A 15,344-nucleotide genomic window follows, 5' to 3' on the forward strand; every position below is an offset into this window, starting at 1 on the left:
GTAAAGCGGGCTACTGCCCAGGGCCTTCGAACTTTTTAGGGCCCAGAACACTTATTTTCATGTGTATAATTGACGGAGTAAGTGATATTAATTTAAATTAAATTTAGATATAATTTGCATTTTTTGCTAAACAATATGAGTTCTTATCGCTTTTCTTATAAAGAGTTTAAATATCAACAATAAAAAAAATTATTATATTATTCGTTATGCTTAAACTTTTAAGTGCTTTTTTTATCTTTTGCTCTCAGGCTCAAAAATAAATGGGACGACCCTGCTACTCTCCGAAATCCTCCCTTGATGGGAGTCACGTAATAGTTTTGAGGTAATGAAATATTGTATTTTAATTTGATTTCAAGTCAGGTTACATTTGCCAGCTCAAACTATGCGACATTTTATTATCTCAAAATGCATATGCTTGTGGTTCGTACACAAGAGAAGAGGATAAAATAAGGCTAAATATATGTGAAATTAACCATGGTCAATACTAAAATAGAACATATTTTAGTATATATATAAAATTATAAATACTACTCTATATAATTAGGCATTTTAGTTTACCTATTTTTTAAGAGTAGTGTAGCAATCTCAAAAGTACAGTATATCAATCTCAAAAGTACAGTGTAGCTTATGTCAATTTTAGCATAATGCAGAAACATTTCTGAATAATGCATATACAGGGGAGGGGCATTACACTAAGATCTTGAGTAGATCATATAGATCTAAATGTAAAATGTTACTCGGACATGGGTACTTGTGTTTGACGCTGTTATGTGTTGAACTATCCGACTCAGCTATTTTACTTGAAAGTACAATGATTGGTCTAAAATGAGAGTTCAACCGTTACCAATGTTAGGAACCCGTCACAAATACATATACGATAGGAGTAATGAAAATCAAACATAGAACTTTTATGTATCATTGATTCGCAAATAAACGGTACGTACTGATATCCTTAATTATCAATCTAACTGCACTGATTGTAGTTGCCACTGCAAGTAATGAAAAAACAAGAACTATAGTCCAATGCCATGTCTTCTGCCCAATCTTTGCTGTCTTTCCTTTAACCTGTATCATTGATATGGTCGTCATCATCATCCTTTCAATGAGTCCCGCATAAGGCAAGGTGCGAGGACGGTGGGAAAGAAAGCAGACCAATACCCTCATCACGAGGAGGTTGCAATCGTAGAGGGGTGTTCAATAGGCTGGATAAGAGATGGGCCAAGCTTAAGTAAATATGGGTCGAATTGAATAAGGGTCCTAAAAATTTAATGTGGGCTTTCAAAGCCTGACCCGGCCCATTTTTAATCATTTTAATTCTCGTTTATCAACTTATAACAATTAAATTATCATTTATAATAATTAAATTAAAAAATATTAATAATACTCGTTAACATTGTCATTTATAATATTTAAATTATGCATTAATTATGCTATTCTCAAAGGTTCGTTTCATTTTAATTATAGCCAGCTTCATTTTAATTGTAGCCCGTTTCATCCGACCCAGCTTGTTGAGCCCTTTTATAGTCCGCTTCATTTTAATTATAATAGAGTCGTTTTAGGCCCGGCCCTTACAAAGCCCTTCTAAAAACAGACCATATAAAAGCTCAAAATGGAGGCCCGGCCCATCGAACACTCGCCCTTCATCAAGTTGATTGGAACGAAATAAGTTTACCTTGATGAAAATGACGCTTGGAAAAATAAATGTCAAGGTAACAAGTGTGAATGACCCCAAGAAGTTCATGAAATCTCCCATGAAAGGTATGGCTGCTGTCACCAATGTATTTCCAGTAAACAGGATCGCTCTTAGGAGGAATCGCCTTTTTAAATTCTCGCGTGAATATGTACCTTCCTCAACTTTCAGGAACTTGGAATCTAGAGCCTCGTGAACTGGCTGTAAAAACATCTGAAACATATGGAAGTACATATTCATGTCAGTTATGCTCAGACGAAACAGGTCTTAGTAAATAACTGTAATTTGTGAAGTTCACAAATCACTCTTAAGTAGTGCAATTTGATAAGATCGGAATTTTGTCATTTTAATTTACCTTTCTGATTTTATTTATTTTATTAATTATTTTTTTGTTTTTTTTGATAATTTACAAATTACGGTTATTAATGAGAAATTATTAGCTAAGGAAGATGCTAATCACGCAGTAGGCATCACAATCTGTCTTGGTAACGCAGCAATGAGCTTAGGCGCGCATAGGGGTGTTCAACAGGTCGAGCTCCCATTTTGAGCCCTTATCCGGCCTGTTTTTAAAAGAGCTTTGTAAGGACCAAGTTGAAAATGAATCGGGCCGAAAACAGACTCTACTATAATTAAAATGGAGCAACCTATAAAAGGGCTCAATAAGGATTGGAAACGGGTCTTTGTATATAGCATAATTGATGAATAGCTTAAATATTATAAATGACAACGTCAATGAGAATTATTAATATTTTTTCTATTTAATTATTATAAATGATAATTTAATTGTTATAAATTGACAAATGGAGATTAAAATATTTTTTAGTAATAAAATAGGCTGGGTCAGGCCAAACTGGGCTTTCAATGCCCGGCCCATATTAACTTAAGCCCGGCCTAGCTCTTATTCGGCTCATTGAACACCCCTAGGCGCACAGTGGTTCAAAATCGGTTACATACATGTTGTGAGATGATATTTTGAAGAAACACTGCCGAGTTGATCAGGACTCTAGCCCATTTTGGCCCGCTGATTGCTTTAGGTAGATAGTCTGGCACTTCCGAACCATAAGCCCAATATCCTGTTATACTTACACCATAATATACCATGAGACCGAAAGTATACTGTGCGCACAATGCTCTTCGTAAATTCTTGACAACTGGTTTTCGGAGGGTGGACTGCACCGTACGAAACCAAATGTAACCATCGAGGCTATTCACGAGTTTTTTAACGATTCAGAGGAGATTATTTCACCTGTATTTCCGGTATCATGCCTGAATTGTTCGATACCATCATGGCCGATAGAGCGCCCAACGCGTTGAACACCTTATCCTCCGTGCTTCCCTTAATGGCATAGTCTTTAGATTTGTTAGATTTTCCTGCAGGAATGACATATGAATTGCTCTACATTTGTAGATGTTATTGCAAGTACGAATACAAAATTCAAATCACATGATCGTATACCATCGTTTATTGTTGTCACAAGAACGACTCCAATATAACCGAATGTAAGAAATGTCGACAATCCTATCCACATTCTCATGGCGGACATGTTTGGGACGACAATTGAAAATACGAAGTATGCTGCTCCGGTGATAATGATGTAATACTGGAGTCTCATGGCTGTATCACTGAATAACAGATTTATCTCCTGCAGGAAAACCGTACCATTACAATTTTAACTACTAGAACGAGTAGCATTGAAAATTATATACATGCTCGTATACATATCTTTTTCGTGTTTAGAAGGTACTTCGGTTTGAGATATACCTTCAACGCTTTGCCTCCGAGTAGGATGAAGCCCATATTTACCAATATAAAGGTTAGAAATTGGAAGATCATTGTGACATAATACATTTTCTTCCCTGCATATAGATGTTTGAAGTTAGTATTTGATTTCGAGTTTTGCAATAGTTTTAACGGCCTTTTTGGTAATTAATATTAAATGGCGGAAATGGTAATGAAAAGTTAGTATAATTTTAGTAGGAATATTTTTTGACAAATTTAATGGTTATGCTTATTATTGTTCTTCAACAATCTCAATATCTTTACAAAATTCATTCAAATGCATTACCATTTGAATATGTGGTATCAAGTGGTAATGAAAATTTGTGAACAAAAAAACTATTGAATAATTTACGAATTACAGCCTTAAAGTTTTGCAGTTTTACGAATTACAGCCTCAATGTTTATTTTTGCAAATACAACCACCAAAACATCAAAGTCTACGGCATTCAGGCCAAATTACAAAATTTCAACCATTTTAGTAGTCGGAGTTTAGATTAAATGATTGGAAGTCTGGAATTTGGCCTGAACGTAATAGACGTTGATACTTTGGTGTCTATAATTCGCAAAAAAATAAACATTAAGGCTGAATTTTAAGATTGTAATTCACTCATTATTCAAAACTTTTATGATCAAACTTTAATTACCAATGGAATGACATGATATTGTACAAATCATTCGAGTTACCATCAATTAGTACTACTAACCAAACGGAACATAAGTAGAATCAAGGTATGTTTTAGGGAAGCTAACCGAATACAAAGTTCATGAGGTCTCTGTATCTGATGAATCTCTGACCTTGGATGAAGTGAAAATCTCCAAGTAACCAACTTGAGTAGAAACTGAAGAACCCAACAAAAATTAAGCTAGAAATACCCCATGCCCAACTCATTGGTACCATCATTAGATTTGAGAAGCTCAATATCCATCCACAATTGAAGCTGGTTACAAGCAATAAACTAACCTGCACCCATGAATCTGCATGTTTTCCAAAGTAAGCTATCATATAAGTATTCCTCTAAGGTTTTAGAGCACTAAGTATATAACACATCCTGGGGCTTTAATTATCAGCTTAAACTTTTGGTTAAATTGATTCTTTGACATGGTATCATAAGCCAGCGTGACAAGTGGTCACGAATTCGAATCTCAACCATCCTTTATTTAAAGTGGAATATTTAGCGTCAGGTATGAGGAGGATTTGTACTACATCTAAACTTCTAGCCTAATGGGCTCTCGCGTGAGGGGGCGTGTTAAAAGAGTACATAACATATCCTGAGGTCTCAACCAAAAGCATAGGCTGATAGTTGAGGCTTCGGATATATTATATACTCTAACAAAATATGTATCACATAGAACAGAGGGTTTTAAATTCTGAGTATCTGCAAGGTGAGATGACCGATGGCACAAGGCCCTTAAACTAAGGGCCATCAAATATTGATTTATGTCACCCTTTGTTAAGTCTAATTACTTGTTTGTTGGGTCTAATGTTATAAAAGCACGTAAATAATAAAGCCTAGAGGTAGAATTATGTTACAGAGCAAAACATCCCATTAGTTCATTCTGCACTCAAATCCCACAAACATAGAAAATGCAAATAAAAATGTGACTTACTATTTTAGGCAAGGATTTCTAAAACATATACTGATTCATATATAGAAATCTAAGAACATATATTATTTTAGGCGGTGTCACATGATTTGCTAATCTCCTCGTGAATCAGAAATCGGAAAAAGAAAATTATGGTCGGTTTTAGGCTATTCTGACAAATTTGAGCGAATTACGAATTCAAAAAGCAAATTAGCTTAGCGAATTATGTTACATTGATCCAAGTTATAAGATTGAAGTGCAACTAACCATTGCCAATAGCATGAGCTGAAGCAGGAACATTCTTGAGTGTTTGGTCGTGATTTGAAGACCCAGATTCAATGTTGAATATTTCTGGTTGGTTAATCTCCATTGATTTAGTTTCAGAGAGATTTTGTTGCAATGCTATTTGTCAGTTGTTCCTTTCTTATAAGAACATCATGTGGTAAGGTATAAGGGCCACATGCATTAATAGAGTATTTTAGATTGATGTGTTTCTGGTATATAATTTAACATGTGTGTTTTGATCCCTTTTTTTTTATCTTCTTTTCTTTTTTTTTTTTCTTTTTATGGTTGTAGGGCTAGAGGTGTGTAAAATTATTATTAAAAGAATTATGAGTGTGAATTAACATATTACAATATTAGAATTTTACTAATGATGTAATAAGATGCTAAAAGATTGGAGAATAAGCGAAGTTGTTCGGATCAAGTTTCTACTTGGAGTCGTTCAAAGAGTAGGATCAGGATTGAATTGGTACGATTAAATCGTAGAATGATACGATTCTATAATTATATACAAATTAGCTAATATATTAGTATCTATTTATAGTTATTCATTTCAAAAGTTTGAATTTGTGAAAGAAAATTTCTTTTGACTTTTTTTTTGAATTGAATTCAAAAATTTTCAATAAGTAGTTTAAACTTTATATTGATAGAAATTCATTTGTTAAAAGATTATGATTATTGAATATTTCAAATGTACATGTGTGTATAAAAATGGTAAATAAGAAGATCTGATAAAAATTGAGATTACATTTGTTGGATTGAATAGTTTGATCGTAAGATCGTATTATGTTCGTACATGTTAAAAATTTTAAGCCAATTAAGAATGTAAAATCCTATATTAATGTGATAATTCTATCGGCGATCTAGATTGATCGCATATTTTGAATCGTAGAATCATAGCATTGTATATTAGAATGATCAACAAAAATAAGCATCATATTATCAATTATCAATTATCAATGAATAAAGAAAAAGCTTTGTGTTCTAACTACTAAGGAAATTTGCTTATGAGCCACACCATGGAGCTATTGTGAAGGGAGATAGAAGAGGTGGAAGGGGCTCCTTCAAAGAGAGTATTTTGAGTACTTACATAACTTGAATAGGATTGGTGAAGAATGACAAAAATAATTAGACTTAAAAGAGCATACAAGGATATTTAGGAGTAAATGAACCAAAAACAATATGTATATGGAGCATCATTTGTTGTTTTTCATAGTTATAGATTAAACTCGATAAGATTAGATAAGATCAAATAAAGTATATATCATTTCATATTGATGATTTATCATGTTAATTTGTGTGAATTTTATATAGTCGATAAAAAATAAAATTAAAGATTTGACTTTCTTGTTGTGGTTGTAGACCTAGAGTTACAAGAGCTTACAATTAGAGTAATTAAGTCGAATTAGTGTTGAGTCTACATGAATTTTATATACACGAGAAATTGTGTGTTTAGCAAATGACTGATAGCTAATAGTTAGTAACTGGTTGGATTGGTTGATTTAACTAACTAGTTTGAGCTCGTGGCTATGAGCAAAATGTTCAAAATTAGCTTATTCATAACAAAAAGTTGTTTTAACAAGTATTTTACTAAAAATTAACATTAGATAGTTTGACCATGCAACTCACTAATTGTGTTAAAATAAGTAAAAATTACCTAATAAGCTATTTCAGCAAACACCCTCGTTAATATTATGTAAAATTGATAAATTTATCATTGGGTTTGTACACAATAAGATTCGCACAAGAGAAGATGACTATACTCAAGTCTGATGAGGTTTTAACCTAAAACAAGTTGGTAATATAAGAGGAGTGGTCCATCAAATTTATATGTTAGGTAGCATCTTTCTGATTCTTTAATGTGGGATTACATATGAGTTATTATTTCAAAAAAAATGCACACTTGAACAAGTCCTAATGAACAACCTCAAACTGAATTTTATTTAAAAATTAATGTGGACATAAGATCCATATATAACTCAAAACACCTGATTTGAAATTGACTAAATGATCTAAGAAACACATCGGTGAAGTCCCTATTATTTTAGGGAAGATTTCCAACTCCAAAACTTATTCTATTTCCTAAATTTTCATGTCCTTTGATGTTATGTCCTTGGTAGTTGGGGAGCAAAAGAGCCACTTGAATTGAGTTAGCTACTAGAGAATGGTTTGGGTTCTTGGAAAAATGGATGAAAAAAATATGTAGCACAACCAGTATATTTTCTTGACTAATGAAGTAAGTAGAATATACTTAAGCATAACCGCTAGACGGTTTTAAAAAAGTAAATACTTGTACTTCTTCTCTTTCAAAATACTTATAATATTTGCCTTTTCACGCGGTCCAATACACTAATTCAATTTTTAATATCTACAATTATGTATAATATAAAATTATAAAAATTTGATATTAATAATCTTTGGATCGAGACAAATCAAATAAGATCTCATTTAATTATATTTTAACTTATAAATTACGAATAAATCACAAATTAAGAGAAATAAGTGAATAGTACCTATTTTTTTAATGTTGCGACTATATTGAAACTGAGCAAGTATATGAATATGATGATGAGTGATGGTGCATTTGTGGACTAGATTTATCATCAAGGTATCCCTTTACCAAGATTTGATTTGGGATCATTTTGATTGGACCAATTGTTAAAATGGGTCCTCCATAAAAAAGAGAACCTTACCTATAATGTTAGGGATCTACACATGTCAACTGGTAAACGGTTGTGGCATTCTATCTTTAGATTCATAAGACAACATGTGTAGAACTAGATACTAGAGATGCTTACTATGGTATATGTCGAACACTCGAATGCATAAAGTGTTATAGGATAAAGGGGATAGCTAAAGTTTGATTGAATTTTATTCTACCAAAAACATGTAAAAATATGTAACATGGTTATATTATCATCATTATTCTTTTAAATTAAATATGTCTTAATTGCATCTTAATTATTTCCTCCATTTCAAAATACTTGTAATATTTGCTTTTTCACGCGGTTCAATGCACTAATTCAATCCTTAATATCTAAAATTATATATAATAAAAAATTGATATTAATAATCTTTGCATCGAGACAAATCAAACAAGATTTCATTTGACTATGTTTTAACTCATAGATACGAATTAATCACAAACTAAAGGAGATAAGTGAAAAGTGCTTGTATTTTCAATGTTTGCAACTATATTGAAACGGAGGAAGTATTTTGCTTTATATATTGTTTTTTTAAAAAAATATATATTTACTTCAATCACAAAATTCTCGCATATAATAATAATAATAATAATAATATCAAAGTCTTAATCAGAACACATTAACATTCAATAATTAAATCAATACATTAGTTTTAGGGGTTGTGTACATGAAATCATCTTCTTCATTCATTTCAATTTAACTTGATAGGTTTAAATTTCATATCGTTTTCATTTCTTCACTTTATGTCATTTCCGAGTTTTATCGCCCTCTTTTTAAGTCATGGAGTTTCAAATTTCTATCTTTTTTACTGATTCACTAGTATCTCGTCTTTGCACATGGTCAAGATGATTCTCTTTCATCTTCTCCTTAGTATTTGCAATTTCTTACTTATTCCATCGAAACGTTTGCATTTCTAGAACTTCCATCTTCCTACTATAATCCTTTTTAAAATCCCAATTCATTTGATTCATATAGTAATGTTGGTTTAATAACTACCCATTAAAACTGCCCTTGAGCTTTAGGAGCACATTTTGATGGGTAGTTGAAGCATTGACGTTAAGCGATTTCTTTTAGTTTCAACTTTATAGTATCTCCACTTATCTCAATCGTGCTAAAAGTACATTTCATGTGCTCGATCTTACACCAACTTCATTTAAACCCTTAATGACTCTAGCTCACTTCTCTATCATTCTAGCTCCTATCTACCCAAATAATATCGTTAGCAAAGAACATGCACATGCATGTCTCCTTGAAACGATTGAGAAATCTCACTTAGGACCGTTGCGAAAGAAAAGCACTTATAGTCAAACCTTTGTGGAGGCCAATTTTGATAAGGAAATCATTTATTGCCCCTCCATATGTCCTAACATATATATCTTTACTTTTCGATATATATCTGCCACTATATTAATGTATTTTTTGAATATACCACTTGATCATTTCTCACCAAAGTACTTATTATTCTAATACCTAGCATGCCTTATGTTTTTCCATGTCGATGAAACTCGTATGAAAGTTTTTTCTTAGCTTAGTATTCCATCATTTTCCCCATAAGATGAATTGCTACAACAATAGATCTTGTACGCATAAACTTGAATTAGTTCTCGATTATGTGGTTACATCTCCTCATACGTAATTCTATCACTCTTCCCATAATTTTCATATCTGGCTCATAAATATTATTTCTCAATAGTTGGGAGCAATATAGAACATTAACATCTCCTTTGTTCTTGTAAATCATGGTACTAGAGTACTTCTCCATTCGTTGGACATCATATTTTTTTCCCCAAATCTTGTCAAATAAATCAGTTAGCCAAGTAACTCGAATTGGCCCAAGACATTACCATATCTTAATAGGCCTAGTATCTGGCCCTATTACTTTCCTTAACTTCATTTTCTTTAAATCCCCTTCAACCTCTGATTTTTTTTCTCATATGCCTGAATTCTCTATGTTCTTTATCGAGAGTGATGGTAATATCTTCAACAATATTTCTTTATTCTCCATTAAATAATTCATCAATAATACTCTCTCCATCGATTCTTGTTATCCCCATCCTGTATAAAAATGTTGTTAGCCTTACCCTTAGCACACTTTAGTACACTTATATCTTTTATCTTTGTTTGTCCCTCTTTGCAATTCTATAGATATCTTATTCCCCTTCTCTTAATCTAGTTTCTCTAAGACTTATTTAAAGCCTTTAAATTTGTCTCAAAAATAATTTTTTTTAACTTTATTTTTATTTTCTTAGATTAAGATAAATTTGCTAAAAACTTCTCGTTCGAGTACATAGATTGCTCATCGAAATATTTGTCTCCCCCACATGATTCCCTCATTCCTTGTTACTCGTCTATATGTTAGGAGGAGCTCATCCCATACTCATTCAAACTCCTTTTGTTCTAGGTGATTTTAGATCGCGAACTTTCATCATTCATACGAAAAATTATAATGCCTTCAATTTAGAGTTGATGTCTTATTTATTTTTTAGACGCTATTCACATTTACTCTTAAAAATTGTATTTAATTTTGAAAAAATATAAATAAATAAAATTTATTAGATATGATGATATGGTATTATATGTTATGATATGATATAATACGATGATGATGATGATGGTGATGATGATGATAATGAGGGAGGTTAGTGTTATAGACTTGAATTGTTTTTAGTAAGGAAAAAAGTGTTTACTTTTTGAGGATATATGATGGACTGATTTTCTAAAACTAAGGTTTGAAACTAGTTATTATCATCTCATCTAAGAAGGATAAAGTGATCAGCACACTTTGTTGTGTATTAAATGAGGACAAGCGATATTGGAGTAACTCGGTGCTGTTTTTATCTCATCTCCTAGGCCTTTGTTCCTGTGGATGTAAATTCTTGTTAACATCACCCACTATAATTGACTATTGGACTGTTTTCGGCAAATAATTTATTTATTGGCGTTATAACTCTTAAAATTTACTCACAATCCAACTGTAATTCCGATATTTGACCCGATTAGAAAAGATCAGAAAAAATTATGTCAAAAGTCTAATCGTTTTAACCTGTTTTTAATTTCACATTAGTATTTTTAATTTCACGTCATCATTTTTCTTCAAGGACTCAAGATAAAACAAAATTTATTATTTATATATTTTCTACCCAAAAATTAATTGAAAATAATTTGACCGCCCAAAAATATTCTATAGATATTAAAAAAAGGTAAAACTTCAACAAATTAGCCATGATTGAAAACTAATAATATATAAAATGAAAATTATAAAGAAAAAACATCATTACTCTGTACTCTTGAGTTTGTTTTTCAATGGGTTGACACGAAGATTAAAAATTTTGGGTAGCATGAAAAGTAAAAAATTAGATTGAATGAATTTTTTTGAGTTAATTTAGGAAATTTTGTGATATAATCATGTCTTAAAATAGTAATGAGTTAAATTCAATAAGACGGACTAAAAATAATAGGTAACATAATCGAACAAATGGAGTATGCTACAAGGAATACATTCAATCATTCATACCCTCTATCATTCATTCATTCTAATCAAATAATTTTTTTTTTCTTCTTATTATATATTCACACGAAATGTTTTATTTTCTTATTTATTATGTATTTCTTATATATGTCTTCAGAAGATTCAACTATTTACATATTCATTAAATTAACAATTTTCCTTAATCATTCCTGATCTGTTGTCCCACTGTAGTCTCTTCCTTTTTCTTAATAATGAGAAAGTGCTATCGCAATTTGTTATGGGGTTATTAGATGAGGACAAGGTTAACTCTAGCTAGATACTCCCTCCGAACTAATTTAGATGTCCTATTTACTTGGGCACGGTTATTAAGGAGGGTTTGGGGTCCATTAAAAAGGATAAGTAGTAAAAGGTAAGTAGTAAAGGGTAAATAGTGAAAGGCAGTTGGGTAAGTAAGTATATGGGGGCATATTCGTAATTACTTGTGTGAACTAAGGATATTTAGGTAAAAAAAGATTGATAAAAATAGAAATGGGACAACTAAAAAGACTTTGTCAAATAAGAAAATAGGACAACTAAATTAGTTCGGAGGGAGTATTATAATGCAATAGACAAAACATTTAAGTACACAACACAAGAGCAGGATGGCATAAGTAAGTAGATGAAATAAACTGACCAGTGCCAATAGTATGAGCTGAAGCTGGACCTTCTTCCATGATTTGATCATCTTTTATGGAGTTTGCTTCCACATTTAAAGCATCTGGTGGATGACTCATTCTGTGTTTCCTATCTACTAAGTGGTAGCTTCTTTTTCTAGTTTTGCTTCTATAGCTACCTATGAGTTCTTATTGTCACATATTTATAAAGAGCATATCATATAGAAGTATCATATAAAAGTCACATGCATGAATTATACCGATCACCGATCTAATCAGGGATAGAGATAGTTTGCGGTCCTTTATTCTCATCTTAAATTACTGACTATGTCCCCTTAACTATCATTGTTATTGTTCCTTGCCTTTTATATATTACTCTTTGTCTCGTTTTTATCTTACTATACCTTCTTAGTTTACTTTTATCTATTTAATTTATTTAAATATTATTTTATTTTTATTTGATTTTTTTAATTTTTGTTAATGGCAAAGCTTTCGGATAGTTGCAGGCTTCACTTCTTTGAAGATCTTTCTAGAACTGAGTGACTCTTTGACCACATTCTTCGTTATGGTCTAAGTTTTTGTCTTTCTTCCTCAAACTCTAATCGTAGTTTTCCTATAAGCAGCATACATTGGGTTGATGATGATCATCATCATCATTCATCATATAGAAGTATTATACAATTTAGGGATGGTAATAGGTCGAGTCCAACTGGATTCGAACCCTGATTCGTTGTGTCTTGTGTTTAGGGTATTAAATATGTTCTAAATGGATCTTAATTTAATTATTCATACCTAAATTTGTTTACGTATTAAAGGTTTTATTAGTACTAAAAATGATTATGGGTTATAAAATAAGTCGGATCTAGAGCGGGTCTAACGATTCTGGAATGGTTCTAGCGGGTCTAAGTCTTAAATGGATCCAGAGAGAAGGTATAGGTCTAATAATGGTCTGCGTTTGAAGACCCTGGACACCCTGAACAATTTATTTTTTTGGACCTGGACCCGGATTCGAATTGGTAGGTTCTCAAAAAATTAGACCATTTTTGACACTATTCTTCCATCACTTTTAATTCACATTTACTTCTTAATCAACTTCATGTTAACATATATTGTTCAATTTAGTGTATTCATGTAAATTTTATTAATATGGATATTTTATAATTTTTATTTATATATTTGTAGAGTTATTAAACTTTGAATTATTGTATTGGATAGAATTTAAACTCAAATAGTTTGTCTTTCAATTTCTCACAATGTGCATAACGGGGAACATGGAGTTTGTTATTAAAGAGAAATATTAAATTATGTAGATAATATTGAATAGTATTGTTTAAACTTGAAAATAAGGTAAGTTAAGAGTAACATATATAGGTAGGCAAGGTTGTATCTGAGATCGGGTGGGTGGGGTTCGTCCTGGGCCAAAAAATATAAATTATTTATATATCATAAAAATTTGTATGCGGCCGCCTTATACGTGCGACTAAAAAAATTTTATATTTGTTGAATGCAAGCCTTAAAACACCCAATTCAAGTCAAGACATAAAAAAGCAAATTTAATGCTTAAAACCCCTAATCTAACCCTTAAAACACTCATTTCACCACTTAAAATTTCAATTCTAACTCTTAAACCCCAATCTAACCCTTAATTTTATATTTTACTTACCTACTCTAACTGTAAAATACCTATTTTAATACTTAGAATGCGTATTCCAATTGTTTAAAGTTTGTCAAATTCAAGACTTAAAATGCCTATTTAAAGGTCTAAAATATCCAATTTAAGGTTGAAAATGACAACTTTAAAATTATGGGTTGGACATGTAAGTGATTGCACGTATGCGGCGGTATGGCATGAGTTAGAGAAAAATCAATCTTAATATATTGATGTGTACACTATCACATTGGATTATGCATCTCAATATGCTAACAAAATCAGGAAAATTTGTTAAGAATAATTTCAACTATGACTCATTCATTTAAAATAACTACTATTAATTAGCTCAAAATAATCCATCATATTGAGGACGGTATAAACCAATATTTCATTTTATATGCATCATAAAAGAACAGAAATTCGAGAAAAACCAAAATTCTAGATTTGATATGGGACGACTAAAATACTTAAGCCTAATTTGAGAAGGTTACTCCAATAGTATGAATTTAACGATTATTCTAAGAAAATGCGTCATTATTAAAATTATTTTATTAACTTTTCCTAAAAAATTTCTATTTGAGTATAAATACATGTATAATTAATAAAAATCAAGACGTCTGAAATTCTAATATGAAAATCGAAATATTATAAACTAACAATGAACAATTTACTATCGTCAAACTTGTACATACTAAAGATAATATTATTAAAACGTCATTTTATTTTTCATTTTTATCTAAGGCAATTTAACGATTTTAAAATATTAAAATATAGGACCATATTAGATGATTAGGCACCTATGAGTCAAGCAAAGTAGTAAGTACTTTCTCCGTATCATATTACTTCTAACATTACAAAATAATGTATTATTCATTTATTATTCTTAATTTGTGATTAATTTTTAATTTATAAATTAACATAATAAAGTAGGATATTGTTTGATTCGTCTTAATGCAAAGAGTATTAGTATAAAATTTTTATAATTATTTATTATACATAATTAAAGATATTAAGAATTAAATTAGTAAATAAGACTACAAAAAAAGTTAAATAATATAAGTATCTTGAAACGGAGGAACTATTAATACATTAGACGTATTTACCTGTCGTTGCTGTGACATGACTTTTGAATGCGTATTAGGAATAATTCGAAAATTTGAAAAGAATAAGTAAATTAATATTAAAAGGTTAAAAAATAACTTTTGAACTTTATTTCCAAAATAAGTACTTTTTGCCCAGTTCAAAGGTTCGGCACTGTTCGCTGTTAATAACAGCGAACAAAGAGGTTTGGTCAAAAAAAGTCAAGATCTTTATTTGCTGTTACTAACAGCAAACAAAAACTTTGACCATTTTTGACCAATTCTCTTTATTCCCAAAATAGCATCAAGTAACTGTTCGTTGTTGTTAACAGCGAACAAAGAGACCTGATCAAAATCTTTGTTCGCTGTTAGCGACAGCGAACAAAAATCTTAATTTTTTTGGACCAATCTCTTTATTTGCTGTTATTAATAGCGAACAGTGCCGAACTTC

At 31.1% G+C, this 15,344-nt stretch overlaps 1 protein-coding gene across 2 annotated transcripts; it reads right to left on the minus strand.

Annotated features, from left to right (window-relative positions):
• Positions 1–434: 434 nt before the first annotated feature.
• Positions 435–12,356, minus strand: LOC130826866 (proline transporter 1-like). 2 transcript variants are annotated; one of them, XM_057692468.1, is made up of 9 exons: positions 12,184–12,356; positions 5,322–5,405; positions 4,221–4,445; positions 3,453–3,547; positions 3,147–3,333; positions 2,937–3,061; positions 2,645–2,860; positions 1,673–1,903; positions 435–1,065 (listed from the first exon to the last, which is right to left on the minus strand). In XM_057692468.1, exons 1-9 carry the CDS (start codon positions 12,281–12,283, stop codon positions 916–918), a joined length of 1,413 nt encoding a protein of 470 aa, XP_057548451.1. In that variant the 5' UTR covers positions 12,284–12,356; the 3' UTR covers positions 435–915. The 2 variants fall into 2 exon arrangements, with proteins under 2 accessions (XP_057548451.1, XP_057548452.1); XM_057692469.1 differs by lacking the exon at positions 5,322–5,405 and having other exon boundaries at positions 455–1,065.
• Between the last annotated feature and the right edge of the window lie 2,988 nt (positions 12,357–15,344).

Source organism: Amaranthus tricolor, chromosome 11 (genome assembly GCF_026212465.1).
Source record: "Amaranthus tricolor cultivar Red isolate AtriRed21 chromosome 11, ASM2621246v1, whole genome shotgun sequence".
Lineage (NCBI taxonomy): Eukaryota > Viridiplantae > Streptophyta > Magnoliopsida > Caryophyllales > Amaranthaceae > Amaranthus > Amaranthus tricolor.

Excerpts from the sequence above, each read along its gene's own strand:
- LOC130826866 (XM_057692468.1), bottom strand. The coding sequence starts at position 12,283 with ATGAGTCATCCACCAGATGCTTTAAATGTGGAAGCAAACTCCATAAAA. Across the intron at positions 4,446-5,321 it reads AGCTCATGCTATTGGCAATG|ATTCATGGGTGCAGGTTAGT; the intron begins GTTAGTTGCACT and ends GAAAACATGCAG. Across the intron at positions 3,548-4,220 it reads CCTCATGAACTTTGTATTCG|GGAAGAAAATGTATTATGTC; the intron begins GTTAGCTTCCCT and ends ATCTATATGCAG.